Below are 14,707 nucleotides of genomic sequence, written 5' to 3'. Positions count from 1 at the left end.
GACAATGCTTAGCTACAATTATCAATGTAAACAATTATTTGAGGGAATTATTAATGTGTATACTTAAAACTTGGTCTGTAAATACTGTTTACGCCTTTCCTCGATCTGAATAACTGTAAATGAGTCCGGATTATGAAGCGATGGATGAATTTCACGAAAGTTTAAATTTGGTGATATAAACATAATTTTAATTAAGATTATATTCTTACCTTTAAGACTCTAAACAATATTCAGCGATAATTGATTTTTCTAGGGTAATTCATTATAAAAGCTCTTTCATATATTTTCCTTATTTCTTTATATATATATATATATATATATATATATATATATATATATATATATATATATATATATATATATATATATATATATATATATATATATGCAAAACAACCACTGTGAAATAAAAGAGAAGTTCCAAGCGCTTTCGTGACTACTCACATTATCAAGGAACAATTGTTCCTTGATAATGTGAGTAGTCACGAAAGCGCTTGGAACTTATCTATTCTTTCACAGTGGTTGTTTTGCATCTTCTGAAATCACCTGTTTACTATGATCTTATTGCATATATATATATATATATATATATATATATATATATATATATATATATATATATATATATATATATATATATATATAAATATAGGGAGGTACCACCTCTAGAACTGTCGTAGGGACCCTCATCCTCAGAGAAAAGAATAAACTTGCTTCAGGGAAAACTTAAGGTTCTCCCTGAAGCTGTTTGAGAATTTTCTCCTACCACCCCCTATATTTCAAGTATGTTTTATTTAAAGACAAAATACATTGGCCAAACATTCACAAAAATACAACAGAAAGTAAAACAACATAGGTAACTCAGAGCTACATCTCGAATACTTCGTCCAGCTCCCCTGCGGTGGGCCGCGTGCCCAGAATGCTGCAGGCATTTCCTCTCTGGATCGCAACACTGAGTCTCTGAAAGAGGAAGCTGGTCGCCCTGTGGTCCTTGGTTTCTATGATGAGCTTTTCACCTAGCTCTTTGAGGAACTTTAGAGCACACTTGCCCCATGCTCCAAGGGTCTCCGACCCTATTGGAATGATGTTATAGCAAGGGGGAAGGTCTTCATATTTTCGGATCTTCTGGGTCTCCCTGTGGCGGGCAGCTCCACCCCCTTCCACTACAGAGTATGGCAAGTAGGTGTCTGCCAATGTGGCAGCACAGGTGTAGTCCAAGGCAATCTGCTTTCCATCCTTCCAGGGTAGCATAGTGGCTCCATCAGGACGCTTTTGACTTCCATCAGACCTCTGTACTTGGGGTTCCCGTTAAGCTGGGCAACGGGCTGTGGCGAGGCTTCTCTTTATTATGTCATTGATCTCCTCATGTCTGGCATACTTCCCTTCTGCTGTGTGGCACACGAGACCATGGAGTCCGAATTGATCAGCTGTCGCCCTGCCGCAAATACACCTATGTTCGGTGAGGATGGGGGCGGCTAGGCGAAGAGCAACACCAAACCGAATGGCCTGTGGGTCGAGACGGGTGCCCAGGGAGGAATTGGGAACAGCTAACAGGAAATCTCCTGAGTGTGGTGCCTTCACTGCCAGGAGACGAGCTTTGTTCTTTCCTGAAGCATTGGAGAGCATTGTGTTGGCGATTTTTTCCATGATCGGTTTGTCCCAGTGGGACTGTTTGTGCTGTTTGGGAGGAGCTGGTCTACTGGAGGAGTCTGTAAGGGTGTCCCACCGAATCGCTGCTTCAGTAAACCTGGGGTGTTGAGCTCCTACCACATCTCTCAAGCGTTCGGGCACTATCTCCTTGACTAATGCACTGGAAGCCAAACACGAAGACAGAAAAGCAGGTAAAGCAACATGCGTTGCTTTACGCACCCCTATACCTCCCAGTCGCACTGGGAGGGTTGCCTGATCCCATTGCTCATCCTCTAGTGACAGGTTCAGTGCCTTCTTAAAAGTTGATCTCAGGTGTGCGTCATATTCATCGAGTGTTGGGTTGTCAAAAGAGGGTGCACACCTCAAGAAGTAAGTGAGTCTTGGCATAGTAAGACACCTTGTGAGGAGATACAGAGCATCATGGGCATCAAGATTGCTTATTTTCTCCTCCATTCTCATCAGGTCATTCAATTTGTCCCTGAGGACAGTGTCGATGGCCTGATGACCCAGCGGTGCCCCCAAGAGGGTACTGTTGGACGGAGTTGTAGTTGAGACTTCTGGGAGGATTCTTCGCACAGCATTGATTATTTCCTGGTTTGCTGTGATGATTTCACACTTGGAGGGATTGAGGATGAGTCCAAAGTCTTCTTCCTGTGTTTTCACCAGTTGTAGGTCCCCCACCAGGGACTCTTCAGTACCTGGAAGTTAGTTCTCTTATATATATATATATATATATATATATATATATATATATATATATATATATATATATATATATATATATATATATATATATATATATCGTGCCGAATAGGCAGAACTTGCGATCTTGGCTTAAATAGCAACGCTCATCTTGCCATATAGGACAAGTGAAAATTTGTGTATGCAATAATTTCGCCAAACTCATTCTGAACCTAACGAAAAAAATATATTTCACTGTGTTTGTTTAGCATTAAATTATTGTAAACAAATCTAAAATATATTTAGTTGGGTTTGGCTAAAATAAATTGTTTTTGTTATAATAAGGTTAGGTAAGTTTTCTAAGAATCTTTTGGTGCAAAATTATATTTTTTACATTAACATTAATGAAAAAAATATATCTTTAAAAGTATAAGAGAAAATTTCAGAAAGAACTTAATTTTAAATGAGTTTTTCCTAATTGTCCAGTTTTACATGTTCGGCAAGACATATATATATATATATATATATATATATATATATATATGGTAGTAAGTTGGTAGACAGCAACCACCCAGGGAGGTACTACCGTCCTGTGGTAGTAGGTTGGTAGATAGCAACCACCCAGGGAGGTACTACCGTCCTGTGGTAGTAGGTTGGTAGATAGCAACCACCCAGGGAGGTACTACCGTCCTGTGGTAGTAGGTTGGTAGACAGCAACCACCCAGGGAGGTACTACCGTCCTGCCAAGTGAGTGTAAAACGAAAGCCTGTAATTGTTTTACATGATGGTAGGATTGCTGGTGTCTTTTGTCTGTCTCATAAACATGCAAGATTACAGGTACGTCTTGCTACTTCTACTTACACTTAGGTCACACTACACATACATGTACACGTTTATCTATGTAAAGTAAAAGGACACAAGTGCAACTAATGTGACATTTTATTGTGGCAACGTTTCGCTCTCCAGGAGCTTTGTCAAGCCGTTACAGCTTTGTCAAGCTATAACGGCTTGACAAAGCTCCTGGAGAGCGAAACGTTGCCACAATAAAATGTCACATTAGTTGCACTTGTGTCCTTTTACTTTACACATTATCGGTAATTCTACCAACTTTATTACAACACGTTTATCTATACACACTCATCTGAGTTTTCTTTGATTTTATCTTAATAGTTTTTGTTTCTTATTACTTTTCCTTTTATATCCATGGGGAAGTGGAATAAGAATCTTTCCTCCGTAAGACATGCGTGTTGTAAAAGTCAACTAAAATGCCGTGAGCAATGGGCTAGTAACCCCTTTTCCTGTAATAATTACTAAAAAGAATAATAAGAAGAAATTGTTTAAAGTGGGAAGTCTGAATGTGCGTGAATGCTGTGCGAATGATAAGAGATGATTGTCGATATTATGAATGAGAAGAAGCTGGATGTCCTGGCTTTAAGTGAAACAAAGCTGAAGGGGGTGGGAGAGTTTCAGTGGACAGGAATAAATGGGATTAGGTCACGGGTTTCAAATAGAGTTAGAGCTAAAGAAGGAGTAGCAATAATGTTGAAGGATAAGCTATGGCAGAAATAGAGGGAGTATAAATGCATTAATTCAAGGATTATGTGACGTAAAATAAAGGTTGGATGTGAAAAGTGGCTTACAGTAAGCATATATGCACCTGGAGAAGAGAGAAGGGTAGAGGAGAGAGAGAGATTTTGGGAAATGTTGAGTGAATGCTTGGGGAGTTTTGAACCAAGTGTGAGAATAATGGTGGTTGGGGATTTCAATGCTAAAGTGGGTAAAAATGTTGTGGAGGGAGTAGTAGGTAAATCTGGGGTGCCAGGGGTAAATGTAAATGGGGAGCCTTTAATTGAGCTATGTGTAGAAAGAGGTTTGGTAATAACTAATACATATTTTATGAAAAAGAGGATAAATAAATATACAAGGTATGATATAGCACGTAATGAAAGTAGTTTGTTAGATTATGTATTGGCGGATAAAAGGTTGATGGGTAGGCTTCAGGATGTATACGTTTATAGAGGGGCAACTGATATATCGGATCATTATTTAGTTGTAGCTACAGTTACATTAAGAGGTAGATGGGACAAGAGGAAAATGGTAACAACAAGTAAGAGGGAGGTGAAAGTGTATAAACTAAGGGAGGAGGAAGTTCGGGTGAGATATAAGCAACTATTGGCAGAAAGATGGGCTGGTGCAAGTATGAGTAGTGGGGGGGTTGAAGAGGGTTGGAATAGTTTTAAGAATGCAGTATTAGAATGCGGGGCAGAAGTTTGTGGTTATAGGAGGGTGGGGGCAGGAGGAAAGAGGAGTGATTGGTGGAATGATGAAGTAAAGGTTGTGATAAAAGAGAAAAAGGTAGCTTATGAGAGGTTTTTACAAAGCAGAAGTGTTATAAGTAGAGTAGAGTATATGGAGAGTAAAAGAAAGGTGAAAAGAGTGGTGAGAGAGTGCAAAAGGAGAGCAGATCATAGAGTGGGAGAGGCACTGTCAAGAAATTTTAATGAAAATAAGAAATTTTGGAGTGAGTTAAACAAGCTAAGAAAGTCTAGGGAACAAATGAATTTGTCAGTTAAAAACAAAGTAGGAGAGTTAATAGATGGAGAGATGGAGGTATTGGGTATATGACAAGAATACTTTGAGGAACTTTTAAATTTCGACGAAGAAAGGGAGGCGGTAATTTCATGCTCTGGCCAGGGAGGTATACCATCTTTTAGGAGTGAAGAAGAACAGGATGTGAGTGTGGGGGAGGTACGTGAGGCATTACGTAGAATGAAAGGGGGTAAAGCAGCTGGAACTGACGGGATCATGACAGAAATGTTAAAAGCAGGGGGGGGGGATATAGTGATGGAGTGGTTGGTATTTTTGTTTAATAAATGTATGAAAGAGGGGAAGGTACCTAGGGATTGGCAGAGAGCATGTATAGTCCCTTTATATAAAGGAAAGGGGGACAAAAGAGATTGTAAAAATTATAGAGGAATTAGTTTACTAAGTATACCAGGAAAAGTATACGGTCGGGTTATTATTGAAAGACACAGAGGTAAGACAGAATGTAGGATTGCGGATGAGCAAGGAGGTTTTAGAGTGGGTAGAGGATGTGTAGATCAAGTGTTTACATTGGAGCATATATGTGAACAGTATTTAGATAAAGATAGGGAAGTTTTAATTGCATTTATGGATTTAGAAAAGGCATATGATAGAGTGGACAGGGGAGCAATGTGGCAGATGTTGCAAGCATATGGAATAGGTGGTAAGTTACTAAATGTTGTAAAGAGTTTTTATGAGGATAGTGAGGCTCAGGATAGGGTGTGTTTACCTGGAGTTTACCTGGAGAGAGTTCCGGGGGTCAACGCCCCCGCGGCCCGGTCTGAGACCAGGCCTCCTGGTGGATCAGAGCCTGATCAGGTAAAAGTAGGTCTTAGACAGGGATGTGTAATGTCACCATGGTTGTTTAATATATTTATAGATGGGGTTGTAAAAGAAGTAAATGCTAGGGTGTTCGGGAGAGGGGTGGGATTAAATTATGGGGAATCAAATACAAAATGGGAAGTGACAGTTACTTTTTGCTGATGATACTGTGCTTATGGGTGAGTGGACAAATTTGGGAGTGTGTGTAAAGGTAGAAAGTTGAAAGTGAACATAGAAAAGAGTAAGGTGATTAGGGTATCAAATTATTTAGATAAAAATTGGATATCAAATTGGGGAGGAGTATGGAAGAAGTGAATGTTTTCAGATATATGGGAATTGACGTATCAGCGGATGATTTATGAAGGATGAGGTTAATCATAGAACTGATGAGGGAAAAAAGGTGAGTGGTGCATTGAGGCATATGTGGAGACAAAGAACATTATCTATGGAGGCAAAGAAGGGAATGTATGAAAGTATAGTGGTACCAACACTCTTATTGGGTGTGAAGCTTGGGTTGTAAATGCTGCAGCGAGGAGGCGGTTGGAGGCAGTGGAGATGTCCTGTCTAAGGGCAATGCGTGGTGTGAATATGCAAAAAATTCAGAGTGTGGAAATTAGGAGAAGGTGTGGAGTTAATAAAAGTATTAGTCAGAGGGCTGAAGAGGGGTTGTTGAGGTGGTTTAGTCATTTAGAGAGAATGGATCAAAGTAGAATGACATGGAGAGCGTATAAATCTGTAGGGGAAGGAAGGCGGGGTAGGGGTCGTCCTCGAAAGGGTTGGAGGGAGGAGTTAAAGGAGGTTTTGTGGGCGAGGGGCTTGGACTTCCAGCAAGCGTGCATGCGCGTGTTAGATAGGAGTGAATGGAGACGAATGATACTTGGGACCTGACGAGCTGTTGGAGTGTGAGCAGGGTAATATTTAGTGAAGGGATTCAGGGAAACCGGTTATTTTATATAGCCGGACTTGAGTCCTGGAAATGGGAAGTACAATGCCTGCACTTTAAAGGAGGGGTTTGGGATATTGGCAGTTTGGGGGGATATGGATATGTTGTGTATCTTTATACGTATATACTTCTAAACTGTTGTATTCTGAGCACCTCTGCAAAAACAGTGATTATGTGTGAGTGAGGTGACAGTGTTGAATGATGAAAGTATTTGTGGTTACAGGAAAGTGGGTGCAGGAGGGAAGAGGAGCGATTGGTGGAATGATGATGTAAAGAGAGTAGTAAGGGAGAAAAAGTTAGCATATGAGAAGTTTTTACAAAGTAGGTGATGCAAGGAGGGAAGAGTATATGGAGAAAAAGAGAGAGGTTAAGAGAGTGGTGAAGCAATGTAAAAAGAGAGCAAATGAGAGAGTGGGTGAGCTGTTATCAACAAATTTTGTTGAAAATAAGAAAAAGTTTTGGAGTGAGATTAACAAGTTAAGGAAGCCTAGAGAACAAATGGATTTGTCAGTTAAAAATAGGAGAGGAGAGTTATTAAATGGAGAGTTAGAGGTATTGGGAAGATGGAGGGAATATTTTGAGGAATTGTTAAATGTTGATGAAGATAGGGAAGCTGTGATTTCGTGTATAGGGCAAGGAGGAATAACATCTTGTAGGAGTGAGGAAGAGCCAGTTGTGAGTGTGGGGGAAGTTCGTGAGGCAGTAGGTAAAATGAAAGGGGGTAAGGCAGCCGGGATTGATGGGATAAAGATAGAAATGTTAAAAGCAGGTGGGGATTTGGAAGAGGGTAAGGTACCTAGGGATTGGCAGAGAGCATGCATAGTTCCTTTGTATAAAGGCAAAGGGGATAAAAGAGAGTGCAAAAATTATAGGGGGATAAGTCTGTTGAGTGTACCTGGTAAAGTGTATGGTAGAGTTATAATTGAAAGAATTAAGAGTAAGACGGAGAATAGGATAGCAGATGAACAAGGAGGCTTTAGGAAAGGTAGGGGGTGTGTGGACCAGGTGTTTATAGTGAAACATATAAGTGAACAGTATTTAGATAAGGCTAAAGAGGTCTTTGTGGCATTTATGGATTTGGAAAAGGCGTATGACAGGGTGGATAGGGGGGCAATGTGGCAGATGTTGCAAGTGTATGGTGTAGGAGGTAGGTTACTGAAAGCAGTGAAGAGTTTTTACGAGGATAGTGAGGCTCAAGTTAGAGTATGTAGAAAAGAGGGAAATTTTTTCCCAGTAAAAGTAGGCCTTAGACAAGGATGTGTGATGTCACCGTGGTTGTTTAATATATTTATAGATGGGGTTGTAAGAGAAGTAAATGCGAGGGTCTTGGCAAGAGGCGTGGAGTTAAAAGATAAAGAATCACACACAGGGTGGGAGTTGTCACAGCTGCTCTTTGCTGATGACACTGTGCTCTTGGGAGATTCTGAAGAGAAGCTGCAGAGATTGGTGGATGAATTTGGTAGGGTGTGCAAAAGAAGAAAATTAAAGGTGAATACAGGAAAGAGTAAGGTTATGAGGATAACAAAAAGATTAGGTGATGAAAGATTGAATATCAGATTGGAGGGAGAGAGTATGGAGGAGGTGAACGTATTCAGATATTTGGGAGTGGACGTGTCAGCGGATGGGTCTATGAAAGATGAGGTGAATCATAGAATTGATGAGTGAAAAAGAGTGAGTGGTGCACTTAGGAGTCTGTGGAGACAGAGAACTTTGTCCTTGGAGGCAAAGAGGGGAATGTATGAGAGTATAGTTTTACCAACGCTCTTATATGTGAATGATGGTGAAAGTTTTTCTTTTTCGGGCCACCCTGCCTTGGTGGGAATCGGCCAGTGTGATAATAAAAAATAAATAATATATATATATATATATATATATATATATATATATATATATATATAATATATATATATATAATGTCGTGCCGAATAGGTAAACCTTGCGATTTTGGCTTAAATAAAAACGCTCTTCTTGCCAATTGTGACCCTTGTTGCTGTGTCCCATCTCCGGAACATCTTGTCTCTGTCCACCTTGTCAACTCTTCTCAGTATTTTATATGTCGTTATCATATCCCCCGTATCTCTCCTGTCCTCCAGTGTCGTCAGGTCCCCTTAGCTCCAAGACTAGTCTTGTTGTAAACCTTTGCATTTTCTCTAATTTCCTTACGTGCTTGGATAGGTTTGAGTTCCAAACTGGTGCTGCATACTCCAATATAAGCCTGACATACACGGTGTACAGGGTCCTGAACGATTCCTTATTGAGATGTCAGAATGCAATTCTTAGGTTTGCTAGGCGCCCATGTACTGCAGCAGTTATTTGATTGATGTGCGCCTCAGGAGATTTACCCAGTCTTATACTCACCCCAAGATCCTTTTCTTTGAGTGAGGTTTGTAGTCTCTGGCCCCCTAGACTGTACTCCGTCTGCAGTTTTCTTTGCCCTTCCCCAATCTCCATGACTTTCCCTAATCCATTGCAGTGCCTTCCCTGTTATACATGCCTGGTCCTCCAGCTAATTCACTAATCTCTAGTGTGGACCTTTGTCAAAAGCCTTCTTACAGTCCAAGAAAATGCAATCTACCCACCCCTCTCTCTTGTTCTGCTGTTGTCACTCTGTCATAGAACTCCAGTAGGTTTGTGACACAGGATTTCCCGTCCCTGAAACCATGCTGGTAGTCTTTGAAAAGCTCATTTCTTTCTAGGTGTTCCACCACTCTTCTCCTGATAATCTTCTCCATGACTTTACATACTATACATGACAGTGACATTTGTCTGTAGTCTAATGTTTCGTGTTTGTCTCCTTTTTTAAAGATTGAGACTACATTTGCTGCCTTCCATACCACAGGTAGTCGCTGGATTTCGATAGATGTGTTGAAGATTGTTGTTATTGGCACACATATCACCTCTGCTCCCTCTCCCAGGACCCAAGGAGAAATGTTATCTGGTCCCATCGCCTTTGAGGTACCTAGCTCGCCTAGCAACCTCTTCACTTCTTCCTCAGTTGTATGTATTGTGTCCAACATTTGATGGTGTACCCCACCTCTGTCTTTCTGGAGTCCTATCTGTCGCTTCTGAACACCTCTTTCAATCTCATATTAAGTTCCTCACACACTTCTCAGTCATTTATTGTGATCTCCCCTCCTTCCTTCCTCAGCCTGACTACCTGGCCCTTGACTATTGTTTTCTTCCTGATGTGGCTGTACAACAGCTTTGGATCAGATTTGGCTTTCGCTGCTGTATCATTTTCGAATTGTCGTTGGGCCTCCCTTCTTATCTGTGCATATTCATTTCTTGCTCTATGACTGGTCTCCTTATCCTTATCCTTTGCCTTCTATGCGTATTCCATTCTCTAACACACTTAGTTTTGGCCTCTCTACACCTCTGAATGAACCGAGGGCTCATCCTGGCCTTTTCATTATTTCTGTTACCCATGGGTACAAACCTCTCCTCAGCTTCCTTGCATATTTTTGTCAGATATTCCATCATTTAATTTACTGACTTCCCTGTCAGTGCCCTGTCCCACTAAACCTCATGCAGGAAATTCTTCATGCCTCTGTAATCCCCTCTCTTGTAGTTTGTCTTCATTTGTCCCGCCCTTCCTGCTTCCCTCTCCACTTGTAGCTCTACTAAGTATTCGAAGCCCAGAACCACATGGTCACTGGCCACGAGGGGTCGTTCATATGTGATGTCCTCAATATTTGAACTTCTCAAGGTAAACACTAGGTCTAATCTTGCTGGTTTATCCTCTCCTCTCTCTCTGGTAGTGTCCCTTACATGTTGGTGCATGAGGTTTTCCAGTACCACCTCCATCATCTTAGCCCTCCACGTTTCCGGGCCCCCATGTGACTCCAGGTTCTCCCAGTCAATTTCTTTGAGATTAAAGTCACAGTGTGTCAACCATCGCTCTGTTACTCTCATCACACCCTTGTCTTGGCTTCCTGCTGTTCTGTGGTGGGTTATATGTCACTGCAATTACCACCTTGAGACCTCCAGACTGAAGTGTTCCTATTATGGGGTCACTTGCTTCACCTCTGTCTCCTCTCTCCAGCTCATCAAAATTCCATTGGTTTTTGATGAGCAGTGCCACTCCTCCACCACCCCTCTGTTCTCCCTGTCTTTCCTCAGGATCTGATATCCCGTTGGAAAGATGGCATTTGTTATCATTCATGTGAGCTTGGTTTCGGTGAGAGCTATGATGTCCAGTGTGGCCTCTTTTATTCTTTCATGCCACTCCTCCCACTTATTCATTATTCCATCAGCACTGGTGTACCATACCTTCAGTTTCCTCTCTACCACTGTGTTTTGGGGGTTGTGGGGGTGGGGGCCTGGCAATGTGCTGTGGGATTTTACATCATCGTGTGGGGTGGGGGCTGTAAGCATGGATTGTGGTTTGTGTTCGGATTGTGTGTTTGGCTGTGAGGTTCTGATGGTGATTCTGTGTGTGCTTGCACTTGTTGCTCTGCAAGGCTCTGGTTGCCCATGCTGACTCTGTCGTTGTCTCTCTTCCTAGCCCCTTTTGTTTCTGTATCTTCTCCCTCAGCTGCTGTCATTCTGATCTTGTTCTGCCATGGTCTAGGAACACCCTCTTCTATGTTGATGATTTCTTCAGCAGTGGTTTCTCTTGCAGAATTCTGTTCCACACTATTTCTGTCTTGATAATCAGTTTGACCAGCTGATTTCTTCCCTTCAAGTACCCTCTTATTCTCTGAAAATTTACTATCTCAGTCATATCCTCCTCATCTACTTCTTTGATGATGTTTTTAATCTCTTGTTTTTCTTTCTGCCATCTTTCATTATGTGTCTTCTCTTTGCATTCCTGAAGCCAATTACCTTTCCCTCTGTGTCTCTGTGTCCCGTTTGTACATAGCCATTATCTCCCTTATTTTTCCTGCAACTCTTGGTGCCATTGCCATGCCTCTGCATGGGACCTGTCACATTCTCTACCTTCTGCACTCCCCCTCACTGACTGCTAGCCCCACTTCTAACAGCTCTCCCCCTACATTCCTTGGCCTTGCTTGGTGGACTGATAGGGCCTTAGCATAAGTCTTGTCTCCTTCCTTTCCAATGGGCTCCTCATTTAATAGGGGTCTACCTGCTTCAGATGCCATGTCTCCTCTGGGCAATAACCCAGTATACTTACTTCATATTCTAGAACCCATATCCTGGCTTCTGTGGCTTTAGCTTGTGACTCTTATTTCTTTTTCTCTTCCTTCATCCTCTTCTCCATTTTGCTGAAAGGTCACCTAGTTTGCTCTCCCACTCTTATTCCATTCTTATACATTGCTCTTCCATCCATTCTTCCTAACCAGGGCCATCTTCCTCTGATCCCCTGAGCCTTCGACTTCCCCTCTGAACCACCAATTTTGTGTGTGTGTGTGTGTGTGTGCGCGCGCGCGCGCATGCGTGCATGTGTATGTGTGTGTGTGTGTGTGTGTGTGTGTGTGTGTGTGTGTGTGTATGTGTATGTGTGTGTGTATAAAATACATATAAACAAAATCAGTGTGTACCTTAAGTAGTTGTTTAACGTCATAGACATATCTGACGAACATGTTATCAGAGGTGCCCACCAGCTCGTCATTGACCAGCACCCGGGCCACTGTGTCCAGTCCCTCGAAGATGAGTGCCACACGTTCGTGCCCCAGCAACGCTGCATCACCTGCATCACAACACGACTTTTTTTAGATATATTTTTAAAGCTATATTGATAAAACTTTAAGGCAAATAATAAAAATTCATAAACTTGCGGCTGTAAGTACAAAAATATTTAAAGCGTTCTGTAAACTTTTAGAGTTGAATAATTAGCTGGAAATAAATAAAATATGTGAAGTAAATATATCTAATATATATATATATATATATATATATATATATATATATATATATATATATATATATATATATATATATATTTCGTGCCGAATAGGTAAAACTTGCGATTTTGGGTTAAAGAGCGACACTCTTCTTGCCGAATAAGGCAAGCGAAAGTTTGTGTATGCAACAATTTCGCAAAAAATCATTCTGTACCTAACAAAAAAATATATTTCAATGTGTTTGTTTATTATTAAATAACTGTAAACTTATCTAAAATATATTTAGTTGAATTAGGCTAAATTAAATTGCACTTGTTATAATAAGGTTAGGTAAGTTTTCTAAGATTTTTTGGTACAAAATTATTAGTTTTTACATAAACAGAAATGGAAAAATATATCTTTACATGTATAAGAGAAAATTTCAGAAAGGACTTAATTTTAAATGAGTTCATGCTAATTGTCCAGTTTTACCTATACGTTTTTCTAACTGGCAGCTGAGTTAATTCCTTCCAATACACACACACACACACACACACACACACACACACACACACACACACACACACACACACACACACACACACACACACACACACACACAGGGGGAGAGGAGGGGTTGCTCTGCTCGTAAAAAAACGATGGAAACTCGAGAAAATGGGAGGCATAGACGAGGCAGGAGAAAGGGACTACATAGTAGGTACACTTCAGTCTGGGGAGCACAAGGTGGTCATTGCAGTGATGTATAATCCACCACAGAACTGCAGGAGGCCAAGAGTGGAATATGAAGAGAGCAAAAGAGCAATGGTGGACACACATGCTGAGGTGGCAAGAAGAGCTCACTCCAGCAGAGCAAAGTTGCTAGTAATGGGGGATTTCAGCCACAGGGAGATTGACTGGGAAAACCTGGAGCCACATGGGGGTCCCGAAACATGGAGAGCCAAGATGTTGGACGTGGTGCTGGAAAACCTCATGCACCAACATGTTAAGGACACTACCAGAGCGAAAGGGGAGGATGAACCAGCAAGACTGGACCTTGTGTTCACCCTGGGCAGTTCAGACATTGAGGACATCATATATGAGAGTCCCCTAGGAGCTAGTGACCACGTGGTTCTGTGTTTTGAATACACAGTAGAGTTGCAAGTGGAGAGAGTAACAGGAGTTAAATGGGAAAAGCCAGGCTATAAAAGAGGGGACTACATAGGTTTGAGGAACTTCCTGTAGGAGGTTCCGCGGGACAGAGAACTGGCAGGAAAGCCAGTAAATGAAATGATGGAATATGTAACAACAAAATGCAAGGAGGCAGTGGAAAGGTTTATTCCCAAGGGCAACAGAAACAATGGGAAGACCAGAACGAGCCCCTGGTTTACCCGACGGTGTAAGGAGGCAAAAACAAAGTGCAATAGAGAATGGAAAAAGTACAGAAGGCAGAGAACACATGAAAATAGGGAGATTAGTCGCAGACCCAAGAACGAGTATGCACATGTAAGGAGGGAGGCCCAGCGACAGTATGAAAATAACATAGCATCGAAAGTCAAGACTGACCCGAAACTGTTGTATAGCCACATCAGGAGGAAGACAATAGTCAAAGACCAGGTGATCAGACTAAGGACAGAAGGTGGAGAACTCACAAGAAATGATCAGGAGGTATGTGAGGAGCTAAACAGGAGATTTAAGGAAGTTTTTACAGTAGAGACAGGAAGGGCTCTGGGAAGACAGCACAGAAGGGAGCATCAAGAGGGAATATACCAACAAGTGTTGGATGACATACAAACAACCGAGAAGGAGGTGCAGAAGCTGCTAAGTGACCTTGATACCTCAAAGGCGATGGGACTGGACAACATCTCCCCATGGGTCCTTAGAGAAGGAGTAGAGATGCTGTGCCTGCCCCTAACTACAATCTTCAACACATCCCTTGAAACTGGGCAACTACCTGAGAAATGGAAGACAGCAAATGTAGTCCCCATATTTAAGAAAGGAAACAGAAATGAGGCACTAAACTACAGACCTGTGTCTCTGACATGTATAGTATGCAAAGTCATGGAGAAAATTATCAGGAGGAGAGTGGTGGAACACCTGGAATGGAACAAGATTATAAATGAAAACGAGCATGGGTTCATGGAAGGCAAATCCTGTGTCACAAACATGCTGGAGTTTTATGACAAAGTAACAGAAGTAAGACACGAGAGAGAGGGGTGGGTTGATTGCATTTTCCTGGACTGCAGAA

The 14,707-nt window shown here is 41.5% G+C and overlaps 1 protein-coding gene across 1 annotated transcript in view; it reads right to left on the bottom strand.

The window, feature by feature from the left end:
* Positions 1-14,707, bottom strand: part of LOC128700225 (beta-mannosidase) — a 143,161-nt gene that overhangs the window by 105,924 nt on the left and 22,530 nt on the right. The window contains 1 exon segment of the mRNA XM_070100814.1: positions 12,181-12,329. Coding sequence (XP_069956915.1) covers positions 12,181-12,329 — 149 coding nt within the window.

This window comes from Cherax quadricarinatus, chromosome 74 (assembly GCF_038502225.1).
Source record: "Cherax quadricarinatus isolate ZL_2023a chromosome 74, ASM3850222v1, whole genome shotgun sequence".
Taxonomy (NCBI): Eukaryota; Metazoa; Arthropoda; class Malacostraca; order Decapoda; family Parastacidae; genus Cherax; species Cherax quadricarinatus.
The sequence above is the reverse complement of the archived record's forward strand: the minus strand, read 5'-3'. Positions and strand labels throughout refer to the sequence as shown.